This window comes from Vanacampus margaritifer, chromosome 1 (assembly GCF_051991255.1).
Source record: "Vanacampus margaritifer isolate UIUO_Vmar chromosome 1, RoL_Vmar_1.0, whole genome shotgun sequence".
Classification (NCBI taxonomy): Eukaryota; Metazoa; Chordata; class Actinopteri; order Syngnathiformes; family Syngnathidae; genus Vanacampus; species Vanacampus margaritifer.
In genome coordinates, this window is record NC_135432.1 from 6,234,857 (window position 1) to 6,255,487 (window position 20,631).

The window sequence follows — 20,631 nt, forward strand, 5'->3', positions numbered from 1 at the left end:
CAAATTTATTTTCTTGGAATAGTGCCCTTGCCCTCTATATATTTTACACGTGGCCCTAATGCGCCGTCGTATTTCTCAGTATGAATACTAAATTAATAATAATTCATTAGTCGTGCGTGCCACTGCCAAGTTGCCAAGACCAGTTTTGTAAAAAACTGAAAAAATATATAATATAAAATAATCACTGTGTACTTTTTTCTCCTCAGACAGTAATTGCATATCCTTGCTTTTACACACGCATCTAAAAATACAATAAAATAGAATTAAGTGACAGCAGGCTGTTGGAACGACAAGGCTCCGCCCATCGGTAACCACGTGGTTTGCCCCACTCTTTGCCTGTTGCTCGGAGTTTATTGGCGCAGCAGCGATGCACTTTGCTGCTCCTCATCTGCTTGCCAGGCTTCTGAATGCGCAACGTCGAGTTTGTCGTCCGGCGCGATGGGCAGACGTGATGGGGACAGCAGAGGCGCTATGAGCAACGGCGAGTGTTCGGAACTCGGCTGCCGGCAGGAATCTCCTCGGAGGCTTGGCGGGTGCGGGTCGGACGCGGACATGATGGAGGTGAAGAAGCACCAACACAAACACAACTTGAAGCACCGCTACGAGCTGATGGAGACGCTGGGGAAGGGGACTTACGGGAAAGTGAAGAAGGCGGTGGACAGAGCGAGCCTCCAAACAGTAAGTGCATGATTATGCCGGCAAATGTTACAAAATAGGAGAGGTCGTCTGAATTACCTCTCACACTCAGTACTCAAATGCTCTCATTCGCACTACTGGAACGTGAATTTCAATATATGGCCGTATTTCAGTCTGGTGGTGTTTCCGTCGTGTGACTGAGCATTTGAGTTGTGTGTGTGTGAGAGCGTTTCGGTGGTGTATGGGCCTATATGAGTGGAGGGGGGAAATTATGTAGTGTGTGAGAGCGTTTCGGTTGTGTTTGTAAGTGAAAAAATGTTAGTAGCCGCGTGAGAGCCTTTCAGTTGTGTATACTGTAGTGTGTACATGTGTTTCAGTTGTATGTCAAGATCATTTCAGTTTTAGTGTGAGAGTATTAAATTAGTCTTAGACTATGTAGTTAAAGAAATGTCAATAGTCAGAGCATTTTAGCATGTGAGAGTTTCAGTAGTAAAGTATTTTCAGTAGGCCGTTGGTGTGAGAGCATCAGTTGAGGTGTAAGTGAAGCAAAATAAGTATGAGAGCATTTCGGTGGTGTATGGGCCTATGAGTGTGGGGGGATAAGTAGTGTGTGAGAGCGTTTCAGTTGTGTTTGTAAGTGAAAAAATGTTAGTAGCCGCGTGAGAGCCTTTCAGTTGTGCATAGTGTGTACATGTGTTTCAGTTGTATGTCAAGATCATTTCAGTTTTAGTGTGAGAGTATTAAATTAGTCAAAGACTGTGTAATTAAAGAAATGTCAATAGTTCAGAGCATTTTAGCATGTGAGAGTTTCAGTAGTAAAGTATTTTCAGTAGGCCGTTGGTGTGAGAACAACAGTTGAGTGTGTGAGTGAAGTAAAATAAGTATGAGAGCATTTTAGGTGTCGCGTGAGAGTGTTTCAGTGGTGTATGAGACTATGAGTGTGTGTGTGTGTGGGGGGGGGGGGTATGCAGTGTGTGTGTGTGTGTGTGTGAGAGCGTTTCAGTTGTGTTTGTAAGTGAAAAAAATTTAGTAGCTGTGTGAGAGCCTTTCAGTTGTGTATAGTGTGTACATGTGTTTCAGTTGTATGTCAAGATCATTTCAGTTTTAGTGTGAAAGTATTAAATTAGTCTTAAGTGTGTCTGAGTGTGTGAGTGTTAAAGTAGTGTATGTTGTTGAAGAGATGTCAGTAGTGAGTGCATTTCAGTATGTGAGAGTTTCAGTAGTCTACTGTACATGAGTAAAAGTATTTTCAGAAGGCCTGTTAGTGTGAGAGCATCATTTGAGTGTGATTGAAAAAATTAGTAAGTATGAGAGCATTTTAGGTGTGTGTGTGTGTGTGTGTGTGTGTGTGTGTGTGTGTGTGTGTGTGTGTGTGTGTGTGTGTGTGTGTGTGTGTGTGTGTGTGTGTGTGTGTGTGTGTGTGTGTGTGTGTGTGTGTGTGTGTGTGTGTGTGTGTGTGTGTGTGTGTGAGAGAGCGAGAGAATCAGTTGTACTTTTTTTGTAACAAGTCTGTTGTGTGCATTTTAGCAGTGTGTGAGTGTTTTAGTGGTCAGTTGTTTCTAAGAGCATTTCAGTTGTGTGTGTGTTAGCAAGCATGTGAGAGACTTTCAGTTGTGTATATGATAGAAAAGGTTTTCTGTAGTGTATGAGTATGTTTGAATTGAGTGTCAAGAGCATTTCAAACAAAAGCTGAAATTGCGAGGATTTGGACATTTTTAACTCATTCACTGCCATTGACGGCTATAACCCTAACCCTAACCCTAACCCTAACTATTTCTATTAGGTTAACATTTGTGCCCACTTTTTGTTAACAAGAGTATGAAAACCTAGATTTTTTTATTGTATCAGAACAGATATAAAATTTGTGATTAATCATGATTTAGCTTGTGAAATCATGCGATTAATTACGATTAAAAATTGTAATCGCCTGACGCCCCTAATTTTTTTATAATATTTTCTTTAAAAAAAAATATATATATTTTTTTTTTAAGTAAACACTATATAAAAAAAATAAAATAATATATATATTTTTTTTTAAAGAAAAGATTATTAAAAATTAGGGGCATCAGACGATTAAAATTTGTAATCGTAATTAATCGCATGATTTCACAAGCTAAATCATGATTAATCACACATTTTATATCTGTTTTAAATGTACAAAAACAATTTTTTCTAGGTTTCCATACTCTTGTTAACAAAAATGGGCAACTAATAGAAATAGTATAGTAGAATTTTTGACGTGTATGGCTGTCAATGCCGACTATTTTGCTAACTAATTTTGACACCTGTAAACTGTAGAATACGAATATTGACATGTCTTACGGTTTGAGTTTCATCGGGAGAAGATGTTTGGGATGCTGCTCTCGCTTCCTGAGATGCCTTCGGGCTGACTCACTCGGCACTTGAACAAGGGGACAAACTTTTCCACAATGGAGTGTGACTCCGCACACAAACACACATGATGACGTTTCCTTCTGTCCAAACATTTTGAAATATCGGCTTAAACGCACTCACTAAACTTAATCTGTTGCTGTGTTTTGATCCCCGCATAGAGGAAGCGAGTCCATCCGCTCCGAATGCCTTTCGATCTTTGTAGTAAACAATGTGATAGGGATAATCCCTTTTTTTTTTTATACAGAGACCGTTGAAGCCAAAACGGTGAGGTTTTGGTAGGGCAAGGGTAAATGCGGAATTCCTTGCGCCACCAGTGTGCACATACCAAGGATTCTTTGCAACAAAACGGACATTATTTTTGGAGGCGGGACTGAGGGGGCTGTTGTTTGATAATGACCATTGGGGGAGAACCAGGACGGGGGTCAGTGCTTACCGGACGGAAACGTTACTAAGGTATCACATCAAAGAGAACCACGCCTCTTATCATGTTGAGTAGATATAGGCCGATGTGCTTTTTTTCAGGGCCGATATGGATTATCGGTAGTCAGGGAGGCCGATAACCGATATACATTTGCAGGGGGAAAAAAAATGTCGTCAAAAAATTTTAAGAATAAAATAATAACAAAAACTCATTCACTTTTTATCAACTCATTCACTGCCATTGACGGCTATAGATGTCAAAAATTCATTTAAGCTATTTCTATTAGTTTTAACATTTTTTCCCACTTTTGTTAACAAGAGTATCAAAACCTAGATTTTTTTTTATTGTACATTTAGAACAGATATAAAATTTGTGATTAATCGTGAGTTAACTAGTAAAGTCATGCGATTAATTATGATTCCAAAATGTAATCCCCTGGCGGCCCTAATTTTTAGTAATCTTTTCTCTTCTTTTAAATCGCGTCAGGCGATTACATTTTTTTAATTGTAACTAATCGCTTGATTTCAATAGTTAACTCATTATTAATCGCAAATTTTTTATCTGTTCTAAATGTACAATATTTTTTTCTAGGATTTCATACTCTTTTTATAAAAGTGGGAAAAATGTTAAACTAATAGAAATAATTCAAATGAATTTTTGACGTCTATAGCCGTCAATGGCAGTGAAAGAGTTAAACAGCTTTTGTGATTTGCAACATATTAAAGGTTTCTTGTTTGCCATCAGCTTTTGCACCAACTATAATGCCAACTCCCAAATAGCCACTAATCCGCGGGCTAACGGTTAGCTCGCGGGCTAACCGTTCAGCCGCACGCTAATAGCCGCTAATTCGCGAGCTAACGGTTAGCTCGCCGGGCCGATTATCGGTCTATCCCTAATGTTGAGTCACTCATTTGTATGTGTGGCGCTACGAAACACAACTTACCGCAGTGGTGTCCAAACTGTGGCCCACCCTACATTTCTAGTAGATTTGTTTTATATTTTATATGTTTTATGAGCAGGGTTCTGCATCCCGCGGCTCTGGAGCCACATGTGTCTCTTTGGTGCCTCTCCTGTGGCTCCCTTTGGATAAAAAAATAAAATAAAATTGTAGAAATGAGTATGCATATTTATTTTTTTGTTTAGTTAAAACATTTCAATGAATGAATGATTTAGACGACTAATAATTCATTTAAAAAAAAAATTACACGACGTGTTAACTTGTTTTTCATCGATCGTCTTTGTGATCGAACAGAGATGTGTCATCATTTGAAGCGCTTCAAATTCCAATCAGCAGCTGAATAAGAAAGCAATCAGAATTGTGCAACGGTTTTGCCACGGTCACATCAGTCCCCGGAGTTTGTTTGTGTGCTTACGTAACTGACTGGGGTGACGGAGCGTGTGAATTGTGCCTCAGAATGGCTCATAAATGTTGATTTCCTTCAGCTGAGAATGTCCAGGCGGGACGCAGGGGAAAGGCCCGTTCGCCCGTGGTGGGGGGCGGGGGGGCTTGTGTCAATCCACTCTCGCTCGTGAACACACTTCAGGTACAACTTTATTCATCCCAGGCGGAGGGGATCGTTTTTGTTAAATTAGTGTTAATAACGTTTTGCTTTTCCCCCCCAAGGAAAATAAAAATGTGTTCTAAGCATATGCAATGCATATCACGTGACGTCGTGCCGAAACCTTGTACCTCCAAATGGTCATTTTTCAGGAGACTCCAAAAACTATTAACGTAACATCATCAAAAAGAGCAAGCCATTTTCAACACTTTAGATTGGTCTTTAACTCATTCACTGCCATTGACGGCTATTGACGTCAAAAATTCATTTGAACTATTTCTATTAGTTTAACATTTTACAAAAATTGTACATCAAGAACAGATATAAAATGTGTGATTAATCGTGAGTTAACTAGTGAAGTCATGCGATTAATTACAACTAAAAATTGTAATCGCCTGACGAGATGATTATTAAAAGGGGAGTCAGGCAATTAAAACTTTTTTTTATCGTAATCGCATGACTTCAATAGTTAACTCACAATTAATCACACATTTTATATCTGTTCTAAATGTGCAATATAAAAAATTCTAGGTTTTCATACTCTTGTTAACAAAAGTAGAAAAAATGTTAAACTAATAGAAATAGTTAAAATGATTTTTTTTTACGTTTATAACCATCAATGGCAGTGAATGAGTATTAAAAATGTCCAAATCCTCGAAATTTCAGCTTTTGTTTGAAATGCTCCACTTCTGTTAACGAGTCTGAAAATCAAAAAAAAATAAAGTAATTGTACATTTAGAACAGATAAAAAATTTGTAATTAATCGTGAGTTAATTAGTGAAGTCATGCGATTAATTACTATTAAAAATTGTAATCGCCTGACGAGATGATTATTAAAAATTAGGGGTGTCAGGCAATTAAAACTTTTTTTTATCGTAATTAATCGCAGGACTTCAATAGTTAACTCACAATTAATCACACATTTTATATTTGTTCTAAATGTGCAATATAAAAAATTCTAGGATTTCATACTCTTGTTAACAAAAGTAGAAAAAAATGTTAAAATAATAGAAATAGTTCAAATATAACCGTCAATGGCAGTGAATGAGTTAATTTGAAAACATAGCACCCACAGTGTTGTGGAAAAATAAGAAATCTGTCAAATTGTGATTTGATGTGTTTCTGGCCCAGTGATGTGCTGTTTATGTTTATTTAACATTTTAAATAGGGTTAGAAGTAGAGGTGCAACAATTAATCTACATTTGACAACTAATCGATTATCAAATTAATCAAAAACTAATAATTGATTTATAAATTAGAGACATGTTAAAATCTGTTTTTCCATTCCTCGACGCACAAATTGCAGATTATATGAAGACTATATTAAATCTAAATAAACAAATTTATCGGGTATCGGTATCGCCCATACAAAGCAGGAAATCATCGGTTATCGTATCGGTTGAAAATTTTTATACTGTGCATCACTAGTAATTTCCATATGCGAACCCACACTCCTGATTGGTGGGCTGGTTTTACGCTCGTTCATGGCCGCTGTCCTCTGCTTCAGAATCGATTTTCGATTGAGAACGATTTTTGATTCAAAATGATTTGATTGACAATGATTTTTGTTTCAATCTATAGATGTGCAAGGAATCGTAATGATCTACTCCAGTCTGACTCGCTAATGCTAATTAGCGCGCTACTCGCGGCACTTTTATCACTCAAAAGAAACGGCTCCACGCTGTAAAAAAAACAACTTTTATTGGAATAACTTGATCGTGACTTTTTCCTTCTACACTCTAATGTGGCTACAACTTAACAGTGTATTAGACCGTGTGGAACCACACTGCCCCTCAGTGGCCACACCGGGTACAACATGAACAGCGCTTCAAATAAAGGCACACACAGACAAAGGCAAGACAGTATAAAACAATTTATACTTAAGGTTCGCACACCCAAAAATCGGAATCGAATCGTGAGACATTCAAAGATTCCCACCCCTGCTATTTATTTCTAGTGATGGGAAAATGAAGATTCACGGCTAAGACTTGCAACCAAGAGGCTTTTCTGATTTGTTTCTCGAGCACGTGAGGAGAAAGTACCACAGAGTGAACAAAAGTAGGCATTTTCTTTGAGTCACACTGATTACCGAAACACATTTATAACGACGTCATGCTAGTATCGCAAACGTGAAAAGTATCATGCGGGGCAGCCTATTTCTTGAAATCCAGTTTCTGTGGGGAGCTCAACAAACATAAAATATAGGGGTGGGAATCTTTGAATGTCTCTCGATTCGATCCGATTTTTGGGTCTGCGATTCGATTTAGAATCGATTTTCGATTCAAAATGATTTGATTGACAATGATTTTTGCTTCAATCTATAGATGAGCAAAGAATTGTAATGATCTACTCCAGTCTGACTCGCTAATGCTAATTAGCGCTCTACTCGCAGCACTTTTATCACTCAAAAGAACGGCTCCACGCTGCAAAAAAACAACTTTTATTGGAATAACTTGATCGTGACTTTTTCCTTCTACACTCTAATGTGGCTACAAGAGTGTATCAGACCGCGTTGAACCACACTGCCCCTGAGTGGCCAAATTGGGTACAACATGAACAGCGCTCCAAATAAAGGCACACACAGACAAAGGCAAGACAGTATAAAACAATTGAAATAAAATCGATTTTGGGACATTTAAAATCGATTCTGAATCGTACTAAATGAGAATCGATTTTTTTTTTTGGGGGCACACCCCTAGTAAATATAGTATGTGACTAAAAGGTCGCTTAATTACCACCCCTCATAAAATGAAGTTGGTATGCGCTGATATCTTCTCAAGTGAGGTATGTTGTCCAAAGAGGTTTCGGGGCTGATATTGAGGGTCTGTCCGGCCGGGTGTTGCGTGTCTGCCTCCCGGTTGGGGGTCACATCGGGGTGCAGTAAGTGCTCAGGATTAAGGAAAGGAGTGTGAACGGTGCAGCTGTCAACCGTCTGCCCTCGCGTGTGTTCACATTCACCATCCAGGCTTTAAAAGCCCAATAATCACCTCTAATACTTGGGGATTGTATTTATGTCCATGTAAGCATGATTATATTACTCGTATTAATTCATGTCTTTGTCTCCATCTGCTTGTTGAGCTAATGGATGAACTGTTCTTTTTTCTTTTTTTTTGTGTGTGTTAATTTATGAGAAGGTTGAAGGAGGAAATGAATTCACTTGGTGGGTTTGCACATCGTTTATGCAGTATGAGTGGAGCACAGTATGGATTTAAAAAAAAAAAAAAAAATCTCAGCAAGCACACATTAATGCACGACACACAGACTAGCTTGGAGAGTGTCGGGGGGGAACACTACAGCCATCCTGCAGAGGGCGCCACCACATCCCATCCGCAGGTGCGCATATGAGTGGGTACGCGCGAGTTTGTCCTTTGTCCCAGCAGCACGCCAGCACAACGTCTCGTTGCCATGGAGACGACCCCGAAGCGTTACAGTGATTGTCACCAATGCTATTCGTTAGCCCATTTATTTGTCAACATTGGCACAAGGGCCTAATTCTCTTTGGTTTTATATTTAGTTTGACAGTAAGTGTCAATTTTTAGTGGCAATAAAACGCTCGCTCGAAGGCTAGTTTTTGAACATTTCGTTCCTGAGTTGAGTTGAATTCACTGCCACCATACAGCGTTCTTACCTCAAATTCTTGCTTGTAATTCCAAGCTATATAATAGGGATGGACCGATAATCGGCCCGGCCGATATTCCGCATTTTCGGAATATCGGCATTTTTTTTGATGGCCGATAAATTAAAAACAGTTATTTTTGCTCCGCCGGGTGCTTTTCTCCTTCGTCGAGTCTGTGGCTGTTGACTCCCTGCAGCATTGGCCCGCCCACAGCACCATCTGATTGGTTGCTCGTGCAGTGCTAGCAGCTAATAAGCAGCAAAAGCTCGGCTCTTCTCTTGACGCTCACATGCAGAAGAAAATCCGACGAAGTTGAACTTACTACCATGTGTATTAAATAAAGCTGCCCCTGCTAGTTGACAATGCGTTAGCTCGCGATTTAGCGGCTGTTTGGGAGTTAGCTTGTGGGCTAACGATTAGCCCGCGAGCTAACGGCTAGCGGCAGCTATTTGGGAGTTAACGGTTAGCTTGTGACTTTTTATTTCTAAAAATGTTGGTTCTAAAAATCGGTTATCGGCCTCCTTGACTAACGATAATCGGTATCGGTATCATATCGGTCCATCTCTACTATATAATCAGTCAAGCTATGGCTTGTTTCACCAAAAACTTTTCAGTTGGGCCATCTCAAGGTTTCACGGCGCATTCTTTGTCATTTCCCAAACGCGGCCATCGTTGATGTGCGTTTATGACGTTGGCTTGAAATGTGTGTTTCTTTTCTCAGGTGGCGATCAAGACGATCCGCAAGGAGCGCATCACAGACGACCTTGACAAAATTCACATCCAGAGAGAGATTGAGATCACCTCCTCACTCCGACACGCCCACATCATACGCTTCCTCGAGGGTAACGATGATCAGAACATAATCAATACGCAAGTGAAATACAACTGTTTCTTTTATTAGATTCGTATTGATCTGGTTGTTCCAACGTCTAAATATTTAATGGCCTCGAAACTGACCCCAAATGTCTCCCACGCGTCCACGCAGTGTTCGAGAGCCGCGACAAGATTGTGATTGTGATGGATTACGCCAGCAAAGGCGAGCTGTACGATTACATCCTGGACAAGGGGAGGCTCGCCGAAACGGAAGCCCGAAGCATCTTCCGGCAAATCACGTCGGCCGTCCACTACTGCCACCAGGTTCGAACGCACGCGACCGACTCGATGAATGTATGGCGACTCGGCGCCGGCGTCGTTTCACGAGTCGCGTTACAGCGGCGGATGAAGTGTTCGCGAACAAATAGAGTCCCCGCTAAATCTGCTAAATCCTAATCCTTGCAGAAAAAAACTTGACTTCAGTTCTCTTTGGGTTAAGAGCGCATTAGGCAGAGATTGGATGTGTGCAGTCACACACTGACACATTTAACAAGCACGTTTTATTTAATCAGCTTTATTTCTTCTTCCATGTTGCGATAGGCCTTTCAGAGGACTCTTATTTCTTTGTATTGTTTTTACATGACATGCCGGAAAAAAAAAAATATATATTTTTTTTTTTCTCTGGAGAGCTCAGTATTGTTCATTCGGTAATTTTACCGATTTGACATGTCATCATCATTGCTCTCCTTTTTTTTTATTTTTTATATATATATATATTTATTTTTTATATATTTTTTATATATATATATTTTTTTATGTATATATATATATATATATATATATATATATATATATATATATATATATATATATATATATATATATTTTTTTTTTTTTTTTTTGTACGTGCGTGCGTGCGTGCGAGTGTGTGTGTATTCATTAGTTCACCTAAAACCTATAAAAAAAAATTTAAAAATCCCATATCGTTCCCCTAAACCGAACACTTCCAGCCAGAGTCGTGAGGCCGTCAGGAGACCCGAGAATGGACCATGCCGGAAATTGATGAATCTGATTTAGGGTATCTAAAAGTGCATTTTTATTAGGGGTGTGAATTGCCTAGTACCTGCCGATTCGATTCGTATCACGATTCATAGGTCCCGATTCGATTCGATACCGATTAATCTCTAAATTGATTATTGCGATTTTTTTATTTTTTATTTTGGGTTATTTTTTACTCACATTTAAAAAATACAAATCAGTAAACTTGCACATGTACACTGTAAGACTTGTATGAAAATGTATTTATTTATCTGAAAATTCAGGCTTATGACTGAGCCAACAGGCTGCAGTCGGTTTCATGTTTGAACAAGCACTGAAATTAAATATTAAGGCTTAATGTTCCATTAATATAACATTCTTCCATGCTTAATGTGTGAATCCTAACCCTAAGTAAGAAGTTTTGTTGAATATTTCCATTTAAAAAAATTGACGCTTAAAAATCGATTCGGCCGCATATCGAATCGATTCGAGAATTGCGCGCTGCGATATATTGCCGAATCGATTTTTTTCGAACACCTCTAAATTTGATTGAAATTAGGCATGTGAGCGTCATAGTTGCGTGTTCTACCTCTTTCCTTTCAGCTGCTCTTTTTCTTCACGAGTCCTTCACAGAGATTATCTTTCTGTTTTTACGGCTTAAGCGCATCCAGGAAGGTGGATTTTCTCCGCCTTGTGTCCAGAAGACGTTGCCCCAAAATAGACTTGAGTGTTTCTTGTGTGAATGAATTATTGAATGTTCCGCTCGTCTATGCAGGGCACAGCAAGAGATTGTCGAGATGAGCAAAAACAATTTCAGTTTATCTTGAGTTCGTTTTCCGGTTGAATTTATACGGTTCATAAAATTTTGCACTATAATGTAGTTTCGCTTTTTTAGTCACATCTGCCGAAGTCATAGACATTTTACAGAACATTCATGAGGTCATTGATCTTTACTTATATTAAAGGGGCCTTTAGAGGATCTAATTAACTCATTCACTGCCATTGACGGCTATAGACGTCAAAAATTCATTTGAGCTATTTCTGTTAGTGAAACATTTTTTTCCACTTTTGTTAACAAGAGTATGAAAACCTAAAAAAAATATATTGTTCATTTAGAACAGATATAAAATTTGTAATTAATCATGAGTTAACTATTGTAGTCATGCGATTAATTACAATTAAAACATTTAATCGTCTGACACCCCTAATTTTTCTTCTTTTTTTTTAATTAGGGGCATCAGGCGATTATTTTTTTTTATTGTAATTAATCACGACTCCACTAGTTAACTCAAGATTAATCACAAATTTTATATGTTGTAAATGTACAAAAAAAAATCCAGGTTTTCATACTCTTTAACAAAAGTGGAAAAAAATGTGAAACTAATAGAAATAGTTCGAAGGAATTTTTGACGTCTATAGCCGTCAATGGCAGTGAATGAGTTAACTCCAGCTAGCCGCCCTTGTTAGCCGCTCCGGCCGATTGGATCTGGCTAACTCCAGCTAGCCGCTCTTGTTAGCCGCTCCGCCCGATTGGATCTGGCTAACTCCAGCTAGCCGCTCTTGTTAGCCACTCCGGCCGATTAGATCTGGCTAACTCCAGCTAGCCGCTCTTGTTAGCCACTCCGGCCGATTGTTTCTGGCTAACTCCGGCTAGCCGCTATTGTTAGCCACTCCGGCCGATTGTTTCTGGCTAACTCCGGCTAGCCGCTCTTGTTAGCCACTCGGGCCGATTGGATCTGGCTAACTCCAGCTAGCCGCTCTTGTTAGCCACTCAGGCCGATTGGATCTGGCTAACTCCAGCTAGCCGCCCTTGTTAGCCACTCCGGCCGATTGGATCTGGCTAACTCCAGCTAGCCGCCCTTGTTAGCCGCTCCGGCCGATTGGATCTGGCTAACTCCAGCTAGCCGTTCTCGTTAGCCGCTCTGGCTTACTCCTGCTTGCTCGGTCTTTCACGGTCGCTCGCTATGTCTGTTGGTGGTTAAAAAAAAAATAGTTGAATCAAAAATAATAAACCTCCAGAGAACATGACTCGTATGTTTGTGGGCTGAGAGAAACGTTGCCGTTTGCAGCACGTGACGTCTTTGTGATCTCTTGCAGAACAATGTTGTGCATCGAGACCTTAAGCTGGAGAACATCCTTTTGGATCAAGATCTGAATGTGAAGGTATGGAAAAGCAGCAGCGGCATCCACAAACTGATAAATGATCATGATCGGGGATGATAACATTGATTATGAGAATGTGTTGGCTTTAGTTGTCATCTTTATGTCATTATTGCGTGATACATTGGGGCATGTAGCCAGCACAAGCAGGACAAATATAGTTCCAAGGCTTAAAATAAAAAAAACGTTACTCCCTGCCTCATTTAGCTATTTTGGTTCCATATATGGCAGTGTTGAGGAATGCAAGGAATCTACTGGCAATCAAAGGTATCCATTAGAAGTGAGCCCATGCAGAGCCTGCCCAACTGGACTTGGTTGTTTCCAATGGTTGGCTTCAACACACTTGACGGTTACCGGCAGCCCACAGCGGGACGCGGCCAACGCATGGACATCATTTGTCTGCCGTACGCAGCAGCTGCGAGTTTGACTGTGCTGATGATGTCTCGCCTTCATTTCTATTTGTTTTTTTTAGGCGGTGTACTGCGGAACCGCCACATTGGTGGTTGGCTTGGTTAATGTTACGCAGCGTAAACGGTGCAACGCGCGGTTGTTGTTATTCCGTAACAAATGTGAGCAATAAAGTGGCACCCCCCCCCCCCCAACCTGCAACTCTCTTCCGTGGAAATGAAGCGGCAGTGTTGAGTATTTTTATCCGCTGACACACTGATAGCGTGTTGGTATGTGCATGCTAATATAATCTCTTCAGATAAAGAGGAGCCTCATGATTCTTCCACTACGTGACTAACTGTGAGCAGTCAGATGTCTTTGGTCTATTGGCCGTGTATGCACGTAGCCGTTTTTTTTTTTTTTTCCTGCCGCTTGATTTTTTTCATTACAAACGAAGGTTTCTAAAAACTCCGGAAAAAAAGTGAAGATTTGCGCGTTTCTTCGGCTCGCGTCCGACGTCCTCGACACGCGTCACTATTACATACCTCAAGTTGTTAATAAAGAAGGGGAAAAAAAGGCGGCGTGGATTCGCTTCCCCATCCGGGAGACCCTGTTTGTATATATGTGTGTGGTGAGTGGGAGCAAAAGATTTTTTATTTATCCTCTTTGTTTTCCTCTATGCTCCGTTTATGATGTACTCATTGACTGTTGAGAAGTATTTTTTTTAATTAATAAAAAAAAAAAATCTTGTGCGCTGACAGCACTGATCCGCATATATACAGATCAGCGGCTGACAGTCCGTGCTTGTGTGACGTATGGTGAAGTGACGTCAAGAGATGAGCAGTATTTGGCTAACTACTGCCACCTAGAGGCTTGGCATGCATGTCATTGTAGGCCCAATTTGTGGAAGTGGCGTCGCCAGACGGAGGCGTACTCTGATTGGATAGGATTTGGGGAACTGTTGACACCTTAAGGTCTGGAATTGGTATGAACTAACTTAAAAACGCATTCATGCGGTTAGCTGTGGATGTTTTCTTTTGTAAAGACGTGGTGGCGTGGACACTATTTTTTCTACACCCAGAGAAGGGAAATATCCGTTTTTTAAAATACCCATAAATTATGTGAAGTTGCTATTGTGTAACTAAGCATACACAAATATAGTAATATAAGACCATCAGATATTTTATTTTTTTATTTTTTACTTGGTAATTTCTTCCATAAAAAGACTTTGATGCATTTTAGGTACACACAAAACAGTGTTGTTGTTATATCAAACATGTCCTCTCTCTTGCTCACTTTCTAGCTCGCTGACTTTGGCCTTTCAAATCAATACCAGAGAGGAACCCTGCTGCAAACCTTCTGTGGGAGTCCGCTCTATGCAGCCCCAGAAATAGTGACTGGGCTGCCTTACCAGGGACCGGAGGTAGGTCCGAATAACATGGGGTATAAATACACGAGCCAACAAAACCAAACTCGATTCCATCCATCTTCTAGCAACGTGCTGGAACATAAAAACTGAGACCTCGTATCAGGTTTTGAGGCCCCTAATACATGATGCTGTTCTGCATTTTTTTCTTTTTATTGAACTACAAAAACATGGTGCCATTGTCAAGGAGGAAGCAGATTGCAGCATATGGGCGATAATTTCACGTGACATTTAAAGACTGAGGCTGTTGGCAATGATTGATGTCCCTGATTGCACCTGTGCGTTTTGGTAAAAAATGTCAAAGAATTGAAAAAGTCAGAAAATTATTAAAAATGAAAAGAAAAATAAGTAGAAAATAAAATGTTCAAAGTGTAACTATAAATGTCCAAAAACAAACTAAAGGCAGAAAATTACTATAAAATGTATTTGGAATTGCCCAAAAAGTCTGATTTTTTTTTTTTTTTTAAAAGACATAAAAGAAAATGTTCAAAAAGTAACTATAAAATGTCCAAAAACAAAATTAAAAAATCCCCCAAATTCCCATTTAATGTCCACAAATGTACCATTAAATGTCTAAGTGTAACTATAAATGTCCAAAAACAAACTAAAGGCAGAAAATTACTATTAAATGTATTTGGAATTGCCCAAAAAGTCCGAAAATAGATTTTTTTTTAAGACATAAAAGAAAAGGTTCAAAAAGTAACTATAAAATGTCCAAAAACAAAATAAAAAAATCCCATTTAATGTCCACAAATGTACCATTAAATGTCTACAAAATTGCCAAAAATGTCAAAGAATTGAAAAAGTCAGAAAATTATTAAAAATGAAAAGAAAAATAAGTAGAAAATAAAACGTTCAAAGTGTAACTATAAATGTCCAAAAACAAACTAAAGGCAGAAAATTACTATAAAATGTATTTGGAATTGCCCAAAAAGTCTGAAAATAGATTTTTTTTAAGACATAAAAGAAAATGTTCAAAAAGTAACTATAAAATGTCCAAAAACAAAATAAAAAAATCCCATTTAATGTCCACAAATGTACCATTAAATGTCTACAAAATTGCCAAAAATGTCAAAGAATTGAAAAAGTCAGAAAATTATTAAAAATGAAAAGAAAAATAAGTAGAAAATAAAACGTTCAAAGTGTAACTATAAATGTCCAAAAACAAACTAAAGGCAGAAAATTACTATAAAATGTATTTGGAATTGCCCAAAAAGTCCGAAAATAGATTTTTTTTTAAGACATAAAAAAAATGTTCAAAAAGTCACTATAAAATGTCCAAAAACAAAATAAAAAAATCCCATTTAATGTCCACAAATGTACCATTAAATGTCTACAAAATTGCCAAAAATGTCAAAGAATTGAAAAAGTCAGAAAATTATTAAAAATGAAAAGAAAAATAAGTAGAAAATAAAACGTTCAAAGTGTAACTATAAATGTCCAAAAACAAACTAAAGGCAGAAAATTACTATAAAATGTATTTGGAATTGCCCAAAAAGTCCGAAAATAGATTTTTTTTTAAGACATAAAAAAAATGTTCAAAAAGTCACTATAAAATGTCCAAAAACAAAATAAAAAAATCCCATTTAATGTCCACAAATGTACCATTAAATGTCTACAAAATTGCCAAAAATGTCAAAGAATTGAAAAACAGACAGTGACTCTACTCGCTTTGCTTTATTGTCGTTGGTATATCTTAGCCTCTGTGTGGCGGGGGGGGCTGGGGGGCTGGGTCTCGGTCTCGCTTGGTAATTAGTACGGAATAGTTTTTGGGGGGGTGAAAATGCATGTGTGTTTTTGATTGGCTGTTACATCTGCAGTGTTGCAATACCATTCACAGTTCAACAAAATAAAAGGTCAATCATGGAAACGTAGTTGCTGAATTCCACACACTCGCTCACACGCATCTCCGAAAAGATCACTTTTCAGAAAGACAAAGTAAACGGCAGGTTTGTTGAGACTTGAATTGCTCATTCATTTGTAAAAAGACCAGACCCACATGGGGACTGCCGAGTATTTATCCAACAATATGAAATAGACCAAATTTAGGCATAGGAGGTTTCTGCCCTACAGTGCCAGCATTCTAATAATATCCAAGAGCTCTCAATCCTCCTCTACAAAGATCATTTCCATCTGTGTCCTTTCTACTTTGTAATGGTCTGGCCTGGGCAATTCTGAATTCATTTGTATTAATATTCATGATTTTATTCATTCGTCTTATCTTTTTCTTCTTATCTGTCCGCATTACGTAAGGTTTGCTTGGAAATTAATTTCCTGTAGTCGTAGAACTTTCCCCCTAAAATCTGTAAACATTGGATGCACCCAAGCTGTATTTGTCATGCCTGGTTTCATGGTTTCTACCTGTGTGTGTGTGGCAGGTGGACTGCTGGGCGCTGGGTGTGCTTCTGTACGCGCTGGTGTACGGCAGCATGCCGTTTGACGGGGCCAGTCACTCTATCCTCAAAGAGCAGATATGCCAAGGACGCTATCGAAGACCCAACCCCCCCTCAGGTGAACCTTTCGCATTGACCGCTATATATAATATGCGGGCAAGCGTAGTAGCACAACAGCAGAAAATGAAAAAGGGACTGCAAGCGTGTATCTTGCTTGTAAAAAAAAGTATGGCAGAACTTGAAGGAGCTCTTCACAGCTGCTAATGTTTGCCTCAATGGTAAACAAATTGGTTTACTGCTCGCTTTTCAGTCCTTGTGAAAAGAGCAAATGGTACACTGCCGTAGAAATGAAAAAAAAACAACACTTTCTTTCGAAAAAGGATCGGTCGAGATCAGGGGTCTGTAACCTGCGTCTCTGGAACCACATATGGCTTTTTAGTCTCTCCCCTGTGGCCCTCTGTGGATGGCTAAAAAATGAGTAGAAATTATTATATATATATATATATATATATATATATATATATATATATATATATATATATATATATATATTTACATATATTTGTTTTGGTTTTTTTAGATTAAATATTATTTAAACAAATTAATGATTTAGATTTAAAAAAATGAATAACTAAACATTCAAAAAAATGTCAGTACAAATGTTTAAGTTGTCACAATAAGAGAGACGAAAGGTAGATGAAAACATTTTTAAAATGACCTAAAAATGTCCAAAAAGTGACCATAAAATGTCAAAAAGAAAAGCAGAAAATAAATATAAAATGTCCATGAAATTGCTAAAAATGTCAAAGAATTGGAAAAAGTCAGGACATATAAAAAATAAAAAATATTTTATATTATATTTATTATATTTTATAAAAAAAATAAGTAGAAAATAAAACGTTCAAAGTGTAACTATAAATGTCCAAAAACAAAATAAAGGCAGAAAATTACTATAAAATGTATTTGGAATTGCCCAAAAAGTTTGACTTTTGTTTTTTTTAAGACATAAAAGAAAATGTTCAAAAAGTAACTATAAAATGTCCAAAAACAAAATAAAAAAATCCCCAAAATTCCCATTTAATGTCCACAAAATTGCCAAAAAATGTCAAAGAATTAATAAAAGTACGAAATAAAAAAAAATAAAATAAAAAAAAGATAAGAAAAATAAGTAGAAAATAAAACGTTCAAAGTGTAACTATAAATGTTCAAAAACAAAGTAAGGCAGAAAATTACTATAAAATGTATTTGGAATTGCCCAAAAAGTTTGACTTTTGTTTTTTTTAAGACATAAAAGAAAATGTTCAAAAAGTAACTATAAAATGTCCAAAAACAAAATAAAAAAATCCCCAAAATTCCCATTTAATGTCCACAAAATTGCCCAAAAATGTCAAAGAATTAATAAAAGTACGAAATAAAAAAATAAAAAAATAAAAAAAGATAAGAAAAATAAGTAGAAAATAAAACGTTCAAAGTGTAACTATAAATGTTCAAAAACAAAGTAAGGCAGAAAATTACTATAAAATGTATTTGGAATTGCCCAAAAAGTCCTAAAAATTTTTTTTTTAAAGGCATATAAGAAAATGTTCAAAAAGTAACTATAAAATGTCCAAAAACAAAATTAAAAAATTCCCATTTAATGTCCACAAATGTACCATTAAATGTCTACAAAATTGCCAAAGATGTCAAAGAATTTAAAAAGTCAGAAAATGTTTTTTAAAAAAGTAGAAAAATAAAACGTTCAAAATGTAACTATAAATATGCAAAAACAAAATAAAGGCAGAGAATTACGATAAAATGTATTTGGAATTGCCAAAAAAGTCAGAAAATTGATTTATTTTTTCTTTCAAAAAGGCACAAAAGAAAATGTTCAAAAAGTAACTATAAAATGTCCAAAAACAAAATAAGAAATCCCCCAAATTCCTAGTTAATTTCCATAAATGTACCATTAAATGTCCACAAAATTGCCAAAAATGTCAGAAATTTGACAGAAATGCAAAAAAGTTGATAAATGTATGAAAAATGAAGCATGAAAAATTACAACAACAACAAAAATTCCAAAAAGGGAAGACAAAATTGAAGAAAATGAATGTCAAAGTATTGCTGCATGTTTTTCTGTTATGCTGCAGCTCTAATTAGCTCTTGGGTGCTCAGTACGTTAGACCAACACCAACACATTTCCGACATCACAATGTTTAAATGGTTTGCCATTCCAGACACATTTTTTTGTTATTTGGCTTAAATTTTGACAGCAAAGACCTGGTCTAGATAGTCTTAATCAGGAATGATCACGGTCCTCGCAAAACCACACACGTGAACTTGTAACACTTTAATGACCAGAGAACCGAAAACAGACCGTGTTATCTATTTAGTGGCGCCTTTCAAATAACCCTTGACCTCCTCTGCCCGCCAGACGCCTGCGCTCTTATCGACTGGCTGTTGACGGTGCGTGCGGACGAGAGGGCCACCATCGAGGACGTGGCCAACCACTGGTGGGTGAACTGGGGGTACGAGGAGAGCGTGTGCGACTGCGCTTCGTCGCCGCACCCAGACTGCCCCTCCCCCCTCCTGGCCCGCTACATCGACTGGCAGAATCGGGTTGTGGACAGTTCGGCCGCCGAGCCGGGACGCCTCCCCGCTCACCTGCGTTACTTCAGCTTGCCGCTTCGGGCCGAGCGAGGGGGACGAACGCGAGGAGGAGCGTCCAGCGTCAGAAAGTCTCGCAAGGAGAACGCCATTCCTCACACGACGCAAGGAGCGTGCGCTGGCGCAGCGGTTTCGTCCCCCGCCGACGGGAAGAAACCCAAAAGTATTCTGAAACACCAGAGGAGTTTTGACTCTGTTTTGCACAGCCCCCCCAAAGAAAATCCGCACCCGGGTGCTGTTGATCGCCAGCTTTATTACGCACATGCGGAGGTCCTGGCCACTAGTCGGCCATTTTGTACATTCAGACAGCCCTCCTCTAAAATGCCCAAAAAGGGTATACTTAAGAACCTCTATGAAGGGGAGACGGGTTATATCTCCACCTCACAAGCAAAAGAATCCAGACCAGGCGCCCAAGAAAGCGTTGCGGACGACTCATGTGCCAACAAACATCACACGTTTGTCCCCGCAGCGGAGGACAGTCCAACCATGCGCACAGAAGCAGTGAGAAGACGAAAGGGCATTCTTAAACGCAACGGCAAGTTCTCACGTAGTCTGGACCTTCCGGACGAGCAGCGCTCGGCGCCGCCTTCCGAGCGGACGTCGCTCCCGGACACGCTGCAGCAGTTCCTGCGGGCCAAAATGGCCGCCGATGGCCACCGCAGCCGGCCCTCCAGCGTGGTGAGCGAGGACAGCCTCCTGTCCAGCGACTCCTTCGACCTGCTGGACCTCAGCATCGAATCGCGCGGTGGGGTTTTTTGTCAAGCCGGCTCGGGCAGCTCGGCGGAGGACCTGGGAGGCGGCGCGGAAGAAAGTGGAGGCGGTGAATCCAAGTGGTGATGTCCGTCGTCAGACCGGCGGCTCGTTTAAAGACCGCGTAAAGTGAAATCACATGTTTTGAAGCATGTGCAAAGACTGAGAACAATTTAGTCATGAATTCTTGTGCTGTTTTTCACCATTTCAGTTTTCCTGATTTTTGAGGCACAATAAAGCAACACTTTCAGTTTATGTTGATTATGGCGGCGCCGTATGGACAAAAGCGGTAATGTTATGCCTGAAGGAAGACCACATTTCCCACGAGGCCAAGCGCATTGCATCGTTTTTTTTAGCTCACACCAATCAAATTGACTTCCGACTTTTTAACGAAT

At 38.8% G+C, this 20,631-nt stretch overlaps 1 protein-coding gene across 1 annotated transcript; it reads left to right on the forward strand.

Moving 5' to 3' along the window:
- Positions 1–310: 310 nt before the first annotated feature.
- Positions 311–20,491, forward strand: LOC144037481 (NUAK family SNF1-like kinase 1). Its single transcript, XM_077549011.1, has 7 exons — positions 311–678; positions 9,348–9,468; positions 9,612–9,763; positions 12,575–12,640; positions 14,328–14,447; positions 16,829–16,961; positions 19,254–20,491. Exons 1-7 carry the CDS (start codon positions 439–441, stop codon positions 20,321–20,323), a joined length of 1,902 nt encoding a protein of 633 aa, XP_077405137.1. The 5' UTR covers positions 311–438; the 3' UTR covers positions 20,324–20,491.
- Positions 20,492–20,631: the final 140 nt, after the last annotated feature.